The following is a 20,000-nucleotide window of genomic DNA, read 5'->3' on the forward strand; positions in this document are numbered from 1 at the left end:
AACAGCTGTGCGGAGGAATGGAGACTCCTTGTAGATTGGTGTTTACTCGTTCGAGTAAAGCGAAAATTAATGGCTTGAAAGAACTCTTCGAGAGCAAGATTCGCCGATAAACACTGGAAGATACAAACGGCTCCTTTAGGAGCCACCACTCATTAAAAAGTCAATGAACAACAGCAACATGCTCTCAGTTTCTTTTATGTTTCTTTACTGAGACCTTAAGAAGTTGCATGAATATTAATAAGGTTTTTTAAAACTCCAAACACAGATGTATCCATGGATAAGCCGCACCCTTGATTTATGGCTTCAATTTTGTGAAAAAATGTGCGGCTTATCCGTACATGGACGTTTACGGTATATACCCGCATGTGAACGGATAGCTTTGTAACCGAGCGAGTGTCTCTCCTTCCGGTTATTTCCTCACCAAGCACCCAAGGATGGCTGGAAAGAATGAAGGAGGATTTTCCAAGGCCCTTTCCGATGTCTTCTTTGAGTATGACACAAGCAAAGTTGTTCATATTAAAAGCAAGACCATCGGTATCACAAACAGATTAGTTCAGCTCTCAATTATTTGCTATATTATCATGTAAGTACCCATGTTTTACAATGTTTTCCTAACGTATAGGTCGAATGTGAGCAATCAACCAGAGCATATGCTCAAGGTACAACAAGTTGTTTTGTGACGTACGCGCTGTTCGCTTTCATTTTGTCAGAAATTTGGAAAGCAGTTTGATACAGGCTGCCATACAGAGTTTGATAAGGCTCAATTTAGGTATTACAACAGAACTAACTTTTGTTCATGATATATAAGCTTAAAAATTAACGGTGTCATGATTTATACAACAGTACTTGTAAACAATCCTGTATTTATTTAAGTTCTCAAACTGCTGTTGCAAATTTCTCTTCATAACTATTCGTCTTGGGAAATCCTCGTGTGATATCATTAATTTTATTTTCGTTCATTTTCCCGCAGCGAGGTTTTAGAATGCGACTTCAAGAGTCTCGCAGCACTGAATTAATTTAATGAACTGGAGGACAGTGCTCTTTAACCAAAGTACTGAATCCTGCTTTTTTTAATTAATCGTTACATCTCGGTAATAGTCATCTGATAAAAAATTGTATTCTTGTAAGTGAAAGGTTGGTAGTATATTTATATTCCCATTGTCAGGGTGAAACATCTTCAGTTTCATATGCTAATCATAAGTGATCTCCTTGAGGGCAGAAAATTTCTTATCGCATCAATTGTGAACATGAAATTTGCATTCCTGTTTTGTTTTCACAATCAAAGGAAACCATGCGTGAGCTGAACATGAATACAAAGGAGATATCAAGCACGTCTACTAGCAGGGTATCAAGGCAACCACTTCATCAAATCATTCATGAGCATCAAGTCTAATATTATTACTTTCTTTTGTAAATATATAAGTCAAAGTGGTTCCAATAGCTTGAGCATAAATTCCTAGCATGGATTAAGGAGAAGCACGTCTACTAGCAGGGTATCAAGGCAACCACTTCATCAAATCATTCATGACCATCATACAAGTCTAATATTATTACTTTCTTTTGTAAATATGTAAGTCAAAGTGGTTCCAATAGCTTGAGCATAAAATCCTAGCATGGATTAAGGTTTCTAGGTTACGTACAGGGACTGCAGGGAGAGAGAATTGGACAACCCAAAGACAAAAATTCAAACACCCTGGGATTGATTAGGAGTAATTATGATCGGCAAAAGGTAGTAAAAGGTACTTAAGCTTTGATATACGTACTTTTATGACACCAGACTGTATTAAGTTATGCGAATATTTCTGGATGTTCTTACCCCTAGAACCACATTTATGTCATGAAGTCACCAATAGCTCTCTTAAGTACATGTGAATAATAATGATTACATGTATTACACGCTTATATTTTGCAAAACAAAACATGTGCATTTTTCTCCAATTTCATGGAAATTTGACTGGAACAATGAAGCATTACTAATACTCTGAACCAACCAGAGTGTTTCCAAAACCCATCCTACTTTACAGGATTCGCAAAAGAGTACCATTCAATAAATTAAGTGAAGAAGAGATATTGTGGTATTATAGAAGGGTAATAAATAAACGGCTTTGCAAAGTTTTAGGGCTGTGCGATATTCCAAACTTGAGTTATACGGCAAAGGGTAGTCCACTCAAAATTATAGTGTTCAGTATAGAGAGTCCATGTTGGTGTCCCTCAGAGGGGCACCAACATTCAGTGTTCGAGGCTAATGCTTGCCTGATTGCCTGGGGCAAGCGAAATATATCCGTGGGCAAGTAAAACAACTCTAAGACTTACACGATCCGCCAATCAGAATTTTTGTTTGTCTACTGTAGTGTTTTGCAGAACGATTTGATTGGCAACGAAGAAAGTGACTTCACTAGTAATATTTTGTAGTTACCGCAAACATGATTTTTGCTGTCATTTATTTTTCTGTTTAAAATATATTGGTAGAAACCTCAAAACAGGTTGGACAGAGGAACATATCTTTCTCTGCGCGAAAAGAATGTTTGGTATAATGGAACCCAGTTTTCGCACGGCTGAATATGCTACCGTAACGATACTTTGATATTGAACAAGCGCACAAGAAAAATCTACCTTTTGTCACACAATTTCAACAAGGTTTGAAAAGCATAAAGAACATGCTATTGGACAAATGGCATTTAATTCAAAGCCAGCCTAATCTCAGAGAGATATTCGAGCAATCTCCCTTGATCTCTTACAGAAAAGGAAAATTGCCTAAAGATATGCTTCCCAAAGCAAAACTGTGAAGGCTACTAGTCTAAAAGAATACCATGGACACACAGCAAGAGTCTCATTGGTCTGTCAAACCCATTTTACACGCATGATAATTTTATGATGTTACACAAAATTGACAATTTTACAAGCCTCCTTTGAGTTTTAATGGGCAACAGGTCTTTAGAAGGTGGACAACTGAAAAAAGACGATGACAACCAGAAAAACAAAGCTGGTTGCCCAAAGGGCAAATTAGTGAAAAAAGTAAACTTGTGTCAAACACTGCAACATTACATGGTGGCCAGAAACCAGTGGAAACTTCTGGAGTTTGCTTTGGCTCTCTCAAAACATTTTTTTCTCTCTGCTAAACTTGAAACAATTTGCAATTAGACACTTCTCTAAACATTTTGGTTATTCAGAACTTGAAAATACAAGGCAAATCAATATTTTTGTGACTGTATGTGACATGTTTCTCCGAAGCATTCCAGATGTCACGCATTGTAAAAAAAAAAATGAAATTCAAACTGCTCTATTTTCAAAACAAAGCGTGCTACCGAGCTGAAAACAGGCCAGTGCATGTATATATAAAATGTCTTTTACCTGATAAAGGTAAAAACTCAAAAATGTTTAATTTTAGTTTTTTATGACATGACGTGAAAAACAAGAATCTATTAGGCAACTTTCACTATAGCATCACTTGACTGTAAGTGCCAGAATTCAGTTTGTTTTTCTTTTCTTATTTAAATTTTGTATTCCCTGCAGGGTAAAAATAACAATACCTCTAAGTAGCTTGAGACAAGCAAAACCTAATTTCTGGTTCTTGTAGTCAAATGGTGTATCATGCAAATGTGCTTTTGTGCTACCATAAGTACTATAAAAATAAAATTATTTTTTATAAAGTTCGTTTTTTTGTTTGATTTCAGCTACGTTATCATCATTAAGAAAGGTTATCAAGACACAGAAAAACCATACAGTTCTGTGACAACTAAAGTCAAAGGAACATCATTAACAAACCTAACACACATATTGGGTAACGATAGTTTCCCTCTCTATGGTGGCATTCATGTATGGGATTCATCAGACTATGTTGTCCCTCCTCAAGTAAGTTTTAGATTGTCAGCCAACAGATCGAAAATAATGCTCACTTACAGTGGTACTAGTTTGACCATTCTATTCACAGTAGCATGTTTGTCATCCAATTTTGATGGCCCAACACATTGATAATCTGAATAAAACGGTCAATTCATCTATATCTGAATCAGCATGAAACAAAGCCTTTGCATATTCTCATCTCTTACCCAGGTGAAGTTTAACTGTAATGATATCTTGTGAGAGGTAGCTATAATTATCACTCTGAAAATGCAACTATAAACTAATCTTAAGGTAGATGTAAAAAAGTTCTTTATTTTATGAGGGTAACATGTAACAGTGAACTAGAGTTACTGATAAACTTGTGGCCCTCTGTGCGCACCTTTTACCTCCTTCCTCCATCAATGCTCCGTTTTACTGGTATTCAAAGCTACAGTTACACGGTGCAGGGGGAAGTCGAAACAGACTTCTATGGAATGAGACAGGGATCGAACTGGTGACCTCCATTGTAATAACCCGACCACAGTCACAATGCCATATTTTGTAAAACTATTTAATGTAGACAACATCTGGTACAAAAATAGGTCTAGGCATGCAATGTGTACAAAAGCTTGGTTGATACTGCATCTAAGCTCAGAAGGCCATGCACTAACCGACTGTGCTGTGCCTGTTTCTGAACCTCATGTGTAATAAGTTCAGATGTGTAATGCGCCCATGGGAAAGACAATGGCCTAGTTTCTTGGCAACTGGTTAAAGGACAACTGAAGATCAGTATCCTAGGCAGGCTTCAAACCTTTGACCTCCAAAACACCTGCTGGATGCTCCACTTAGAAATCCTGGAGAGCTATGCCATTTCCTTGGTGAACAGTGTGTCCCTCTGATTTGGGATAGGACAAAATGTTGATGCCCTTCTCCATGGAGTACCTAAAATGGAGTACCCCTAAAAATCATTTAATTTTCAAGTTAAGTACTTAATCAACTTATTGACGCATTTAAATGTACATACCTTTATTTATTTTGAGCTTTCTAGGTCTCAGATTATTAAACAGTTTGATGCAGTTCACAAATTGGCCGCCATCTTGAAATTTATTACTGGTAATAAAACGGCTGACCTTCTCAATCAGAAGGGGGTTCTCCATTTTAGCTACTCATTAGGGTACTCCATGGAGTAGGGCTAAGTTTTTTGTCCTCTCTCATTTTTATTCCTGTTCCACAAAGGATATGGGAACTTTAAGTAGCCTAAGTTTCTATAAAGTTCTGAGAGCATGTCCTCTTCCCCTTTGGAGCTATTCTCACTATTAAAAGTAAGCCTTTACGTTAACAATGAATGAAATAATATATGAGATGAATCATAGCTTGAACTGTGGATATGAAATGATCCTTGCAGTTATAAACACAATTTTATCAATTGCTCAGAGAAGCCTGAAAAAATTCAGGACTTCGAAGGGGTTTGAAATAATTGTGACCTTGCAACACCGGTGACACTATGAAGCCACTGATGTTGGGAGCTGGTCATTTGTAGGTTGTAATTTATTTGGTCCCATGACGAAGAAATCTTCTCCATGCAGGCTTCTCTATGCAGTTGCCAAAATTGCGTTCATAACTGCGAGGATCATAGCTTCACTTGATCTTTGCATTATGTCGACTCAACTCCATGTTTTGTGTCACAGGAAACTGAAGCATTTTTTGTGATGACAAACATGATAATTACACCCAGTCAGACACAGACTACATGTCCGGAAGACCCTGACGAAACAGATGTGAATTGTACAAAAGACAGTGACTGTCCTGCTGGGAAACCTGTCAAGTATGGTCACGGTAAGCTTGGGATAAAACCAAAGTACAGTAATTTTCTTTTATTTTTCTCTCAACATCCTCCAATCCCAGTTGCATTTGAAGATGTACAGCAAGATTACGGAATGATTTTTGTACAGGTTCCTAATTTCAATATGCGTGCAGAATAAATTAATTATGTATTTCGTGCTATTGTTTTGGAGAACAATACGTATATCCAAGGGTATCGAATATGTACATGGCTAAATTATTGTACTTACAAGATGAAAAAATAATGAATCTTATTTCTCTGACTCCCTCTCACTCTTCTTTGCTCACATTACTCACACCATTGCTTCTTTTCGCCCCATCTTTCCTCTTTCTATTCCTTCGCCCTCTCGACCCTTCCATTGTAAGGGAAAGTCTGCTGCGAGCCTAGAAGGCCCATCAGGCCTGCACTTATCTCCGGTTTCTGTAGCATGAAGCGACTAGGAGTATTTATAGTCCCCCCTGGATGGGATGGGATCACAGGGTTACCCCCAGCATTAGATTTGCCAGTACCAATTTATACACCTGGGTGGAGAGATGTACGGTGAGAGTAAAGTGTCTTGCCCAAGAACACAACAAAATGTCCCCGGCCAGGACCCGAACCCGAACCACTTGATCCGGAGTTGAGCGCGCTAACAATGAGGCAACCGCACTTCTCCTCCTTCTATTGTACAGATGAATTTTTTATAGTGTATAAGTAATGATTAAAGATTAAAGATCCCACTTGACTTTTTCCTGACATTTTATGTATGTCACTCGTAGCTTGTCTTGAACTCTGATCCACTGTAAACCTCTGGATTACTTGTCCCTGGTCTACCGGACCACTGAGCTAACGTGTCAAGTTGCTAATTTATAGCTTGAAAATGATATTTATTTGGAATTTTGGCTGCATACTATTTACATAACAATCATATAATAATTATTATAATAAGTAATTTATTAATACACCTTCCATGCCCAGCACTAGCGCAACATGTAGGTTACATTTCAGAGATCCCTGATTTACTACTCTTGAAACAATCCCATCCTTTTAATAATGGTAACCGTAACTCTTCATCTACAATGAAGAGGACTCAAGAAAGACACTGTTTAGGCTTAGGGATAGTCCCTGTGATATTTTTACATTTATCCAGTATTGCTGTGATCTGTGACCTGCTTTTCGTTCATGTCCTGTGCAGCGCTGTGCACTTATAAGTTTACTGCATGGAAGTGTGTACCATGCTTCCAGTCTGATTGGTGCATCCTTTATGAGAAACTTTAATGCATGAGTTCATCAAATTGCAATTAAAATTGTTTCTCGTTTCCCTTCTTTTGAAGCAAATTGTGTCTTCGTAATAATCAAGATGGCTACCAAAGCCATGATAGTGTAAAGTAAACTAAAGTAAACCAACTTGTAACAGTAATTCAACTGACAAACCTGAGGTCGACGGTGCACTCATTTTATTCCCCCCTCTCTATCAGTTCTCCGTTTTCCGGGAATTTAAAGCTACGTACATTGAAAGGAAAGAAGTCGAAACAAGGATGTGAGATCCGGGAATCGAACTCAGGACCTCTTGCACCAAGGCTGCGCACTAACCGACTGTGCCACCCTTGCTCCTGTGTTAGCACAGTGCTCTTTGAACAATTGAAATTGTCCCTGCTTTATAGCCTTATCCTGAGTAGTGCATTAGTAGAGTGGTGCAAAGAACACGATTAATTTACTTTCCTCATCCGTGAAATGTTCAAAACCTGGGTGAGGAAAGGTGGTCAGTTGGCAAAGACAAAGTGCACGGGAGATGGATTTGTTTTGTGGTGCTCAAGAAAAAATGTGGCAATGGATCAGCTTCAATCGGCCAGAACTCATGATATACAGCGCAAACGACGTGTGTCTGGAAAGCTTACGATTGACTACAAGACAAGGTACGCTGTAGTCATAGTTAACCCTTTCCTAAACCATTGTCGACGCAGACAAACAAGCCCACAGTAGGGCATTGAAAAGACACGGTGGGGAGTGAAACGAAGTATGCCTTGTACAGAACATCCATGGATCTCAACCAAAGTGATATACTTGGAGACATCATTGAGCATATGGCTGATCTCTACAAAATGTGGTAAAACGCAAAAGCCCAATAAATGTGACAAGTTTAATTAAAGTACAGGTCACTCGTTACAATACCTTTAATAATGCTAACCTTAGCTAGGCCTCATTGGGCCTAGTTAAGCCTAAAAATGATGTTTAGGCCTAAGGTTTATAGCCAATTTGAAGGTTTTGGGTTGCTTTAGTTTCGGTAAAACAATGATCTGTAATGAGTGATCTGTGGAATGTGACCATTGTTTTAAGCCTGCCACACTAAATGCACCCTTGGTGATCCTGAAATGTCCATGCCTTATCCCGTGCTTTGGCGAATTCCCTTGAACAGAAAGGAAGAACAACTTAAAAAAAAAAGAGCAGGTAGTCATTAAATTTTTGATAACAGTACTTTTATTTGGTCTGTTAGTTATGTATGAGAATCTCAACCCTATTACAAAGATTGCTTGAAACTCCACTTCTTTCGCATATTTTAAAATTGAAAAATGGCTAAAATTGAATGAAAAGTGCAGAAATTGCGGAGGAAAATGTTCCATTTTCTGTCTTTCAGTCAGAAATTTGCCCGTTTTTTTTTTTGAAGTCCATATAGGACACGTCTATTGTTATCGCTATTGTTTTTTTGAAACAAAGGAGGGCATGGGTAATGAAGTAGGGACCTATGCAGAAGTCTTGCCAAGATTACCTCATAGCTTTAATTTTCAATGAAGAAAACACGTTTTGATTAATACCACTGTATGAGAGCAAAAACTGGAAACATGAATTTGTGTATTTGTCCACATCCATTTTGGCAAGCATAGTGTAACGCCACAATTCCACAATAAAACATGTTGCTTTATTTAATCACCGTTCAACAGTTAATGTAACATTCAGCACACCATTGTTACGTGACTACAATCTTTACTAAGGGGGGTACCTGTGTCTATTGCCTACGTTACACTACTCCCCCCCTTTATGAGCACTGTCCCAGTGCTGGTCCACTGTGCAAATCACTTCCAAGTTAACTTAAAACAACTTCAAATTGACACAACTGACTTAGTCTCTAACAGCTGTTCATTAATTAGCACGACACTGTGCACAGTTCTCAAGAAATGCGTGACATTTAAATGTGTAAACTTGTGTAGTTGCCTGCAGGCCTGTTCATTAATGTCTATCAGTCACCAAGCATTACTGGTCAATCAGATTAACCATCCACCCAAGTTCTGTACCGACGAATAGTATGGGACGTTAAAGAACCCACTCACTATTCAATAAGAGTAGGGGACGTAGTCCCTGGTGTTGTGGTCTGACCTTATCTTAAAATTGTAAACTGTGTAATAATATATTACTAGATAAGGTCCCTCCCAAGGTCCCTCCCAAGGGCAGTCAAATTTATAAAAATATATTGCAGCTTATAAGCTGAATTGCATATTTTCAAAATCTACAAATACGTTAAAATGTAATTATAAATATTTCTAACAAAATAGTAATAATATAAAACATAAATAATTAATAGATGATCTAATGATAAAACTATTCATTCATCTTTCCGTCTTGCATTTTGGAACTGAAAAGCACCTGGTGCGCCTAAGAGCGTATTGTGAGGGTCCACGTTGTTGGACTAGACTGTATAATCGATGACCAGAATCGTTAATTATCCTATCAAAGGTTTGCTTACAAATCTCTAAGAAGGTATAGAAAAGAACTAAATCTTGCTTAGCAACTCTTTCTCTTTTCAGCTGACTTAGAAAATATAAGCATTTGGATGCTTTCTTAATGATCTCATTAATGTGCTCATTCCACGTGAGATTCTCCCTTTCTTTCTCCGACCATTGTGCAGCCAAACAGAATCACCAATAACAAATGGTCTACCAGCAAGTCGTTTGTCATAGTTCTGTTTCTAGCGCATGGTTGCCTTCTTCAAATGTCGTCTAGCCAAATCACGAGCACTTTTAAACAGCTTGGGCATAGTCCATCTTGAGTGGTGGTGCATCAGGAGATGCCTTGTTGATTGAATTCAATAGCACTTCCAGTTCTTCACCCAGCATTAAAAGATTAGGCAAAACCCTGTTGATTCCTGAACAACACCTCGATAGGCCATATCATGCAAGCTGCTAGCTGAAGATCCCAGTCCTTCTGATCTTCCTTGATCTTTCCACGCAACATTTCAATGAGGGTCCTGTTGAAGCGTTCCACCTGTCCATCGGCCTGGGGGTGCATTGGGTAGTGCGAGTTTTCTCGATGTCTAATAGCTTGAAAATTTCAGCGAAGATCCTTGATTCAAGGTTAGTTCTTTGGTCGCTATGAAGTTCATGGGGTACACCAAAGCGACAAATAAACTCGCTCACCAACTTCTCAGCAACAGTAGTGGCTCTCAGTCCATTTGGTGAAGTAATCACTAACCACCAGTATAAACTTGTTCTTCTGAAGTGGACGAAGAATGTCAATCGCAATCCGCTACATGGGAGCCCCTAGCATGTACTGCTGCAAAGGAGCACAACGTCTCCTTCCCCACGTTTTGTTTGATCCACAAACATGGCAACTGGCGACCAATCCATGAACTGCTGAACTGTAAGTCCTGGCCAATAATAACGAGACTGAAGACATCATATCCACAATGACTTGCATTTGTGTGGCTATGATGAGCTTCAAAGGCAGTCTGGTGGAGAATGACGGGAAGAACAACCGGGTTGTTTGTCTGATCTCCTATGTCATTTTCCTGTTTGCGACAAAGTACACTGTTTCTAAACTCAGGAGCAACCAGTCCCATTGTGACCACAAGGTCTTTACAGCACGACTCTGAAGCGATACATCCTCCCACAATGGCTTCCTTTCACTGGCTTCCTTCCATCCAATAATGACCTTAAGATCAAGATCTGCTTCCTGCTACTCTACTTTTATTAAAAAGTAGGAAGTCCATGTTGGTCTTAACCTGACCTTGGCACAGCGCTCACCAACAGGACATTTTAAATTCTGCTGGTTGCCCACTGTCGGGGTTAGGGACATGCGTTGCACTGTGGACACCCACATGAACAAAAGACACTTGTTTCTGAAATTCCAACCCTTACACCACCTACAAGAGTCATCACAAGGTTGATGGGAAAGTGCATCAGCATTCTGGTGTCGTTGTCCTGGCCGATACTGGATCTCAAAGTCAAACGGACTTAAGAAATCAGTCCAACATGTCAGTTGTCCTTCTGGTTCCTTAGCTTTCATGACAGAACACTAGGGGGAATGATCAGTTCGAATGTAGAATCTTGTACCTTGCAGGTGATGCTGATGTTGCTTGACAAGCTCTACAATTGCCAAAAGCCCATGACAAGTCACACAATAGTTCCTTTCAGATTTGGACAATGTTCGATTTGCAAATGGCTCTGGCTAGTTTTGGTTAGTTTTTTGGCCTCTTGATAGCTCGATTTTAAATCTTGAGGGTCTATGCATACTCTTAACTTCCCAGGTTTCTGCACTGCTACTAAGCTGCTTATCCAATCAGTTGGCTTGGATTCTTGGATAATGAACACTTCCTTTTCCATCTCATCAATCTTTTCCTTAAGCTTTGCTTTGAGTGGTACTGGAACACATCGGGGAGTATGCTGAACTGGTCTGATATTTGGATCAATCTCTATGTGATATTCCCCGGGGAGGCAACCGAGACCAGTGAACACATCTTCAAAATCTCTCATAAGTTTGTCAAATGAGAGGGGTTTGTACTTTTCACTCTTTAATGAGTGAAGAAACTGATCTGATCCCAGAGATATCCAGCCTTGTTTGATGCACGTGTTGCCATCGACGATGGGCCAAGGGGCATTTTTCAAGATATCAAAAGAGATCTTGCATTCTGAGCCACTGTTCAGGCTGACTGTGAAGGTGTATGATCGCAAAGGCTCAACCACACGTCCATCGTACAATCTTATCTTCCCACCAGGGGGGTCCACCTTGATTTCCCCACTCTGCAATATATTTAGGAGGTCGGGTATACGACATAGCACTACTTGTTGCCCCTGTGTCAAGTTCAGTTGTGATGACAGGGCTGTGCTCGGTGTGAAATGTGAGTGGTATCATGAAAGAGGATTTGCACATGTTACTACTAACAACTCCAACACGTTCAGTGTCAAAGACAGACTCATCAGAGTCGGATACTGACTCACATGCTGACTCACCACCTTCTGCATATCCTGGCGCTCCACTTATGTGATGTACCTTGTTGGCTGGCCCACTCGAGACTCGATTCTTTTCCTGACACTTGATGGCAAAGTGTCCTTGTTTGCCACATTTAAGGCAAGTCTTACCAGACGCTGGACATTTAGCTCTATCGTAAGGATGATTGGTGCCACAGAACTTGCATTGCCTTGCATTTGTTTTTCCTTGTTCACTTTGCTTTGATTCATTTCCCCGATAATATGTCGAAGTTGCTTTTTATTTCCAGGATTCTGTTTGTCTGCTGCATGGACGGTGTTTTGCGGATCGTTTACTGCATCTTTAAGCTGCTCCTTGTGTTTTGTAGACAATTCGCTGGCTCTCAGGGCCTCAATGCATCTTGTTAACCGGGGGACTGGGCGTTCCCTGAGTAGACTGTCACGTGTAGACGAATCTCTAGTACCAATAACTAATCTGTCACGAATTAAAATTTCACAGAGACCTTCAAATTCACAAGATTCTGCCAACTGGCTCATTCTCACAACATACTGGTCAATAGTTTCGTGTTCAGTTTGATTAGCAAATCCAAACTTGACTCTTTCAAACAATAGATGTTTTTGAGGCATGAAATGGTTGCCTAAAGCGGTGAGAATCTTCTCAGGATCACTCTTGTCCTCAGGGGCTAGAGCAGTAAGACTATTCATTACTTTCACACACTCCAAACCCATCACGCTACATAATGCACCCATCTGAACTTCCTTAGATTTCTTGTTTATCTCAGTTGCGGTAACGTAATATTCCCATGCTTGTCGAAACAATTTCCAGTTGGTTGAAACATCGATCATCCTTTACATTCATAGGTGGCGGTGGCGGTATGGTATAAACTGACATGATGAAAGAGAAGCTTTGTACTCACAATTTCGGTACTTTTGAGAGCAGAGATATCCAATATGGCGGCTGATAAATTTTTATGTGTGCAATGCGTAGAACGCTGAAATACTACAACAGTGATCTGGCTTCAAATGAAATCGTTCACCTCGCAGTCTTCTACTGTTAAAGAATGTACTTCTTGAATTTCACTTCTGACACCATGTTTATCACTATGAAAGGTGGCAATACTCAAGGAAACGAGTAACGCAAACAACATTCAATGAAGCCATGCTTTTAATCTCCCCTCCCCTGAATTCTGGGAAAGCTCTAAAGACTACTTCATGTAACACCAACCATTAACAACAGAACAACACTCAAAGTGTTTCAAAATAATGTTGTAGTGAGTGAGTACCATGATCATAATCTGCAGGATTTTTAACAGGTTTGAGGAATTTCCGGTGGTGTGTATAAACAAATCAGCTGAAAATTATCCAGTTCGTTCTCTGATGCGAGCGGGTTTGCAGACTGAAATAATAATTTACTGATAGGTCCAGAGATGAATCAGACGCTGGTGTAAACGGGTTCCCCAGCTTAAAAGGGTTACCTGGCGTCAAACAACTCATCCCTTTGAATCCTGAATCCACGATTGATTTTTCTGCCATTGAAAACTGGCCAAACCACGCAAGCAAACAAACAAGCAAAATTTCCACACAGAACCACACAAAATGATGATATTCTCTCCCACAAACCTTCAAAATATCTCCACAGCTGCGACCAATGTAAGAAGGCCACAATTCCACAATAAAACATGTTGCTTTTTTAATCACTGATCAACAGTTAACACAACACTCAGCACACCATTATTGCACTATTGTCACATGACTACATTTGTTACTAAGGGGGGGGGGGGGACCTGCGGCAATCGCCTAGTATGCTACAAATAGGAAATCTTAGTGCATTTGACACAACAGGCTAAACTTGTGGCCTTTGGATTATCAGCTAGTTGCAGGTGACTTACATGCATGTACTTGCAATTACCGAGGTAGGCGATCAATCGATCGATCGATGGAGGTAGTCAGTATCAAAAATACTATCATGCTCTTTGTTTGTCCCTCCAAAATTTTGCATAAGCATTGTTTCCAGTTTTTCTTGGGACTGTTGTACATGTAAGTGGAGGGATAAACAAAGAGTCTTATGGTATTTTTGATACTGGCTAATTACTGGAAAGGATATGCATCATCCTCTCTAAATAAAGGGCATGTACAAAAGTCGGGCGGGATCAATTCGGATCACTCTCCTCAGATTGAGAGAAAAACGGTTTTGTAGGCCAAAACTATTTGTCGTTTGTGCTGATTTTACCAAGGTTAGCTTAAAGATTAGGGCTAGGGTGATTTGTCGAGGCCTTATCATTTTTTTAATGTCAATCCAAGGTCAGAGTTGATCCGGTCTGACTTGTGCACCTGCCTCTAAATAAAGTGTATCATAACAGGCAGGTACAAAAGTCTTACCGACATTAAAAAATGAGGAGTCGTCGGGAAATCACCCTAGCTCTTATCTTTAAGCTAACCTTGGTGAAATCAGGGCAAATATTGAATAGTTTTGGTTTACGAAAGCTTTGTAGACAGGTCTTTAACTTCATATTAAGTACATTATTTTTTTAACCTGACTGTCCAACTTTTTTGATCTGAGCATATTTGTTGTACTTTTTATAGGTGTGAACACAGGGAAGTGTGTCCAAGCTGATCGTGGTAGTAAACCTAGAAAACATGTCTGTCAGATCTATGCCTGGTGTCCTGTAGAGGTTGATGTTCTTCCAATGCCACAGTTTAACCTTACGTAAGATACTTTCAATATGCACAAATGACATTGAACTTTTTTTATTATCAATTAACGCACAACACAAAAAAAACGTGACAAATTTTTTCATCTTCTGTAATTAATCCATTGATTCCTGGGTGTGAGACTTAACAGATTTCGTCCTAGCCTAGGGCTGTTTGAGATGTCACTTGGTTACTTAATTAATTTATCATGCAATTATGACCATTTATTATATTTAATATGATTTTTCCTTTGAGATGAAAACGTATAATAATATATTTATTTAATAATAATATAATTATTATTAGAATTCCCATTTACCAAAAACAGATTTTTATTTGATTAAGGGTTCAGGAGACTTTATCCAGCGAGGAAAGAAGTGGCTTCCAATTCTTAATTGTATTATTTTAATTGGTGGATAGATGACATTTACTGCAGTTGACATACTAAATCATAGTTACAAATTCTGGACTCCCAGAACTTCATTTGCTTTGGATCATTATTTTATTCATACTACTAACAGTGAAGACTTTTAGTGGCAGATATTTGGCTGGGGTTACTTAAAAACAGGTCTGTGGACATGGAGGAAAACACTTATTATAATCTTATTTATTCATTACACATATAAAATAAAAATGTGAAACCTCTTGACAGGCTTGTTTCTGAATTGTTTGACATTTTTTAACCGCATGTTCTACACCACGTTGTTTGCAATCAATGTGACACCTCAAATGGAAGTCTTGTTTCCAGCCCCTTAGAAAATGTTATGCTGAAATCGTCATTTTCTCAGTGTGAAAAAAAAAGCATTTAAACTTTTTCTTTCAAGAAGGTTTAGCTCTAAATCCGTTTATTTCACATATCATATCGTGCTAAGATTGACATCCAATCATTTTATGTGTGATTGATGTAATGCGTAAATAATTTTTCGCAAGCAGATTATGGCGGGAAACAAAGAAAAGTGATTTTAGCGGTTTTAAAAATTAATTTTTCAGAATTTTTTTTTCGGGAAAATATACGTCACAGCCCACTGATTCAAGATTTGCAAAAACAAAAAATTTGAGTGAGACACCCAACTTTACCTTTACGGAGACTTCAGTTCCCAACAGATTCGTTTAGCACCAATTCAATTGCTAAAAGCATCATACAACTTAAAGGGAACCTCCACTAAAACAACAAAATAACTTTAAACCACAGAACATAATGTTTACAATTGGAATTGCTCAATCTTTTTCCAATGAAAGCGTTTGTATTCGAGAAAAATAAATTCCAAAAACGCTTATTTTGGCTTTGAAATTTCCTGGGCGCCGCCATCTTGAATAATTGTGACGTAACTTGGTTGCCTTATTGTTCCAGAACAATCGCTCTTTGTATCATAACAATAGGGCAACCAAGTTACGTCACAATTATTCAAGATGGCGGCGCCTGGGAAATTTGAAAGCCAAAATAAGCGTTTTTGGAATTTCTTTTTCTCGAATACAAACGCTTTCATTGGAAAAAGATTGAGCAATTCCAATTGTAAACATTATGTTCTGTGGTTTAAAGTTATTTTGTTGTTTTAGTGGAGGTTCCCTTTAACACTCTTGCTTGATAAAAGCATTATCAAATATAAATGAGAAGCAAGAGTACTTGCATTCTTACTCTCTTTTCCTTTTTTATTTGAGAGTTTAAAAACATTGTCTGGGTGAGTACAAGTCATGTACAGACATACAAAAAGGTTCCATCTAAATTCATTTCTCAGAATGTAGGGACCTTAATTATTTTCTCAGGACATCCTTGCTTTAAGACTCCTTGTTTTTCCAATTTAATGTATGCCAACCCACCACATCTCTGTTTTCAGGAAAGGAGTGCCACTTCTAGAGACTGAGAATTTTACAGTGTTAATAAAGAACACCGTTTCATTTCCAAAGTTCAAAGAATCCAGGTATGTAATTTGGTTAGTCAGCTGTTAAAGTGTGCTTAACATCAGTACTGTGCAGTGAACTGTGGTTAAATAATTAAGTTTTTAAGTCTGGTTTCCTTTTATGGGTAAAAGCAAGTGATAGAGAGTTAAAAATTAATTCTGGTTGGACTAAGTCTAAGGGAACGTCATAGTTTGACTCCTGTCAGTTGTTGCCAGTGATAAGGGCACTCAAAATTGTTCTTAAGTATTGACCCTAGCCAACACAAAGGCATTTCGTTGTTAATTTTATCGGAGTGTTGAAAAACACTTCTTTTTTGTTTATTGAACTTTTGTGTATCCTGAAAAAAAAGAAATCTCTTTATGTGACATGAGGTTAAGTTGAAAACTTGTTCTTGTACATGTACTTGATGTGGTACTTGAGCCTAATCATGAGGTTGTTAATGGTTATTTTGCACATGGATAGTAACAAAAAACCATTAGAGGGACACTTCTTTCACGCTCATAATGATGGCTTACTCCCTATGATTTTGGAACATACAAAATTAATGATGTTAAGCCTTCTCAAAGCAAAGTTCCCTTTGTTTCAGAGATAAACTGTACATTAATTTAAGGCACTGATATTTGATTTTTCCTCCCATTTTTAGGCGAAACATTCCTCAAGAATCAAGCTTGAAGAAATGTATGTATGATCCAGTTGAGGACCCTCTCTGCCCTATAATCAAACTTGGAACTATTGTGAAGGAGGCTGGGGAAGACTACAAAACACTGGCTTATAAGGTATCATTCAACTCCAATCATCATCATCATATCTTTATCTACCTTTGGATTTTAGAGTAGTTTTATGTGGCTATTATCTCCGAACATTTTCCCTTCCAACCATGATACTCCACAGAAGACAGACCACAACACTACAGGGTTATGAACGTTGAAGGGTTGTGAGATGGGGCCTAAATTGGTTTATTGTCCTTATCGAAGTAGACTAGAGAGTCTTACCATTTGCAGATGTCATTACAGAGGCAGCAGGTTCTCTTCAGTCATTTAGAGATCCTTAGTGTTGGTCTGGCTGGAGTCAAACTCACGACCTCCCGCAACCTGAACTCAGCGACTAACTGAGCCTCTGGGGAATGGTGCACCAATACTCAGCAAGTCTTTTAAACAAGGAGATGCACTACATGTATAAAAGGCATGGTGCCTTAGGCACACGCGGATAATTTGTCAATCAAACATGGACGCATAGAGAGCTCGGTGATAAAAAAAGTCCCTAAATTGTCAATTTGTCCATAATATGTTATGAGATGTTATTTGTTATGTTTTTCTTGCACTGGAATATCTTTCAGTGGTTCTGTCTCTTTGTTGTAGTTTGTTGACCCCTTTGTACCGCATCTTTGTGTTCAAGCGGAAGTCACCTTGTTTTTAATCAGAATAACACGCCGCACACCCCTCCCATCCCTTCACCTAGCACATTTTGGAGATATCTGACAGCATTTAATACCTGTAGGAACGATTAAAGTCCCGATGATGCTTATTTCCCCCGTTTTTTAACAAGTTCATAGTGTATCCATGCATTTTTACGGACCTTTCATATATATGCAAAAAGATTTGGCCTAGCCAGTCGTGTCCTGGTAACTAATGACGTCAAAGAAGTCAAGGATGCATTTCCACCGTGAATGGTCAGATCATTCACTAGCATCCTAAGGGCAACTATCACCCGACTTTTCTATAAAGACTAGATTTTCAACAAGACTTCTTACACTTGCTCATTTCTTTCTGAAGAGATGCAAACAAGTTACTCCTTTGACGTCATTCATTAGTTACAGTATAGTACAACATAAGGGAAAACTTTTGAAGTACTACACTCCAGACACTATAGATATTTAAATAAAAAGTTTAAAAAAGTGGAAAAAAGTAAACCTCAAAGAAACTGTTTAACCCGTTGACTCCTTGGAGCGGGACTCAATAGATTTTGATCTGTTCAATGCCAGACACCAGATGCCGTTCCTGTGTCGATGGGTTAAAAAAAATGAGACAAACAAATTATTGCTTTTAGACTTTGCCCAAATCAAACATGCGACTACTCTTGTTTCCCATTATTTCACAGGGAGGTGTTATGGCCATTATTATCAACTGGGACTGTGACTTTGACCCTTTAACATATACTTGTCAACCAAACTACTCCTTTGTGAGGTAAGATTATCAATACTAATGGTCAGGTCGGCCAGACTGAGGAAGGAAGGAGCATTGTGGCAATATTGGATCAATTTTGAGTCCATTTGATAACAACATCACTAAGTGGATGTTGGGTACATGGGACAGCACCTCCACTTCCACGCGTTGATTGTGGTCTGGGAACAGTTGCAGCTTTATAAACAAAGTTTTATGTTATTATTATAATAATAATATTATTGATTCATTGTGATCTTTTATATTTTAGACTAGATGATTCTGAATCCCCAATTGCTCCTGGTTATAATTTCAGGTAATGCAATCCTGCCTTCTTTAATGCTCCCCCTTTAAAATGCTGGTGACAGCATCTGTTCAAAATTGACAGAATACCATTAGGTCAAGTCAACATGAAGATGAGGTCCTGCACTTGAGTATTGCTATAATTACCAATTTACTAGAATCAAACTATGAATCTAGCTAGTGCCTTTTGCCATTTGTGGAACAATGTCAATGTGGTTGTTGCTTTTTAAGGTTCCTGGCTAAAAAAGAGTTGACACTTTTCCTATTTTTTGTTAAAACATTTTGAGCCATAATTATAAGTTTAAAAGAGGGTGAACAATATCCCCTCACTCTGCTCCACTCCACAGGCGGCAGGGAGGTAAATCTGCAATAGACCAGCGTCCTATCAAGGTTGAGGAGCTATTCTCTCACTTGCGTTTACTAGTGAAACCAGAATAAGCTTGGGCAGTGCGCCTCGTATGCAACTTTACCATTATTCTGTTTATGCAATTTTCAGGCATCTTTTCTCGTAGATAAATTGTTCACATTCTTTAACATCAACAGATTTGCCAGATTTTATGAAAAGGGTGGAATGTTGTACAGGAGTTTATTCAAGGCCTATGGTATCCGCTTTGTTGTAATGGTCTATGGTCAGGTAAGTAAAAAGACTACTTTTACTCCAAACCCATCAAAATCATGCTCAGCATAAGATTACAGTTATAGATTCTAGCCTCTCTTGTTGTTCACTGCACTGTGATGTTCAGTCTAACAAGTACCAAACGACTATGGGATCTACTTTGTTCTAATGGTTTATGGTCAGGTAAGTTAAAAGATTAATATGAGATTACGCCATTGACTCCCGGGGGTTCCTCATTGATGAGTAAAATCGTCTGGCGTTAGACAGAGTAAAATACCAACTATGGCCGGTTCAGGCCAGCTTGGGAGTCAAGGGATTAGAGTTATAGATCCGAGCCTAGTAATATTCACTTTCCATTGAAACCTGTCATTGTTTATTGCACTGTGCTGTGATCTTAATTCTAACACATACCATACAATTTAGTGGAGCACTCTAGGGCTCTGTGAGGTTACCCTGCCGGTTTACCTGACAGGTGAAGTTTGTGAATAATA

At 38.7% G+C, this 20,000-nt stretch overlaps 1 protein-coding gene across 1 annotated transcript in view; it reads left to right on the top strand.

Moving 5' to 3' along the window:
- Positions 1 to 391: 391 nt before the first annotated feature.
- Positions 392 to 20,000, top strand: part of LOC137975984 (P2X purinoceptor 4-like) — a 27,894-nt gene continuing 8,285 nt past the window's right edge. The window contains exons 1-9 of the mRNA XM_068823221.1: positions 392 to 583; positions 3,675 to 3,852; positions 5,511 to 5,658; positions 14,425 to 14,548; positions 16,368 to 16,451; positions 17,075 to 17,207; positions 18,529 to 18,614; positions 18,862 to 18,906; positions 19,437 to 19,527. Of these exons, the coding sequence (XP_068679322.1) occupies positions 435 to 583; positions 3,675 to 3,852; positions 5,511 to 5,658; positions 14,425 to 14,548; positions 16,368 to 16,451; positions 17,075 to 17,207; positions 18,529 to 18,614; positions 18,862 to 18,906; positions 19,437 to 19,527 (1,038 nt within the window). The 5' untranslated portion in view covers positions 392 to 434. The remainder of the gene's footprint in view (positions 584 to 3,674; positions 3,853 to 5,510; positions 5,659 to 14,424; positions 14,549 to 16,367; positions 16,452 to 17,074; positions 17,208 to 18,528; positions 18,615 to 18,861; positions 18,907 to 19,436; positions 19,528 to 20,000) is intronic.

Source organism: Montipora foliosa, chromosome 11, assembly GCF_036669935.1.
Source record: "Montipora foliosa isolate CH-2021 chromosome 11, ASM3666993v2, whole genome shotgun sequence".
Lineage (NCBI taxonomy): Eukaryota > Metazoa > Cnidaria > Anthozoa > Scleractinia > Acroporidae > Montipora > Montipora foliosa.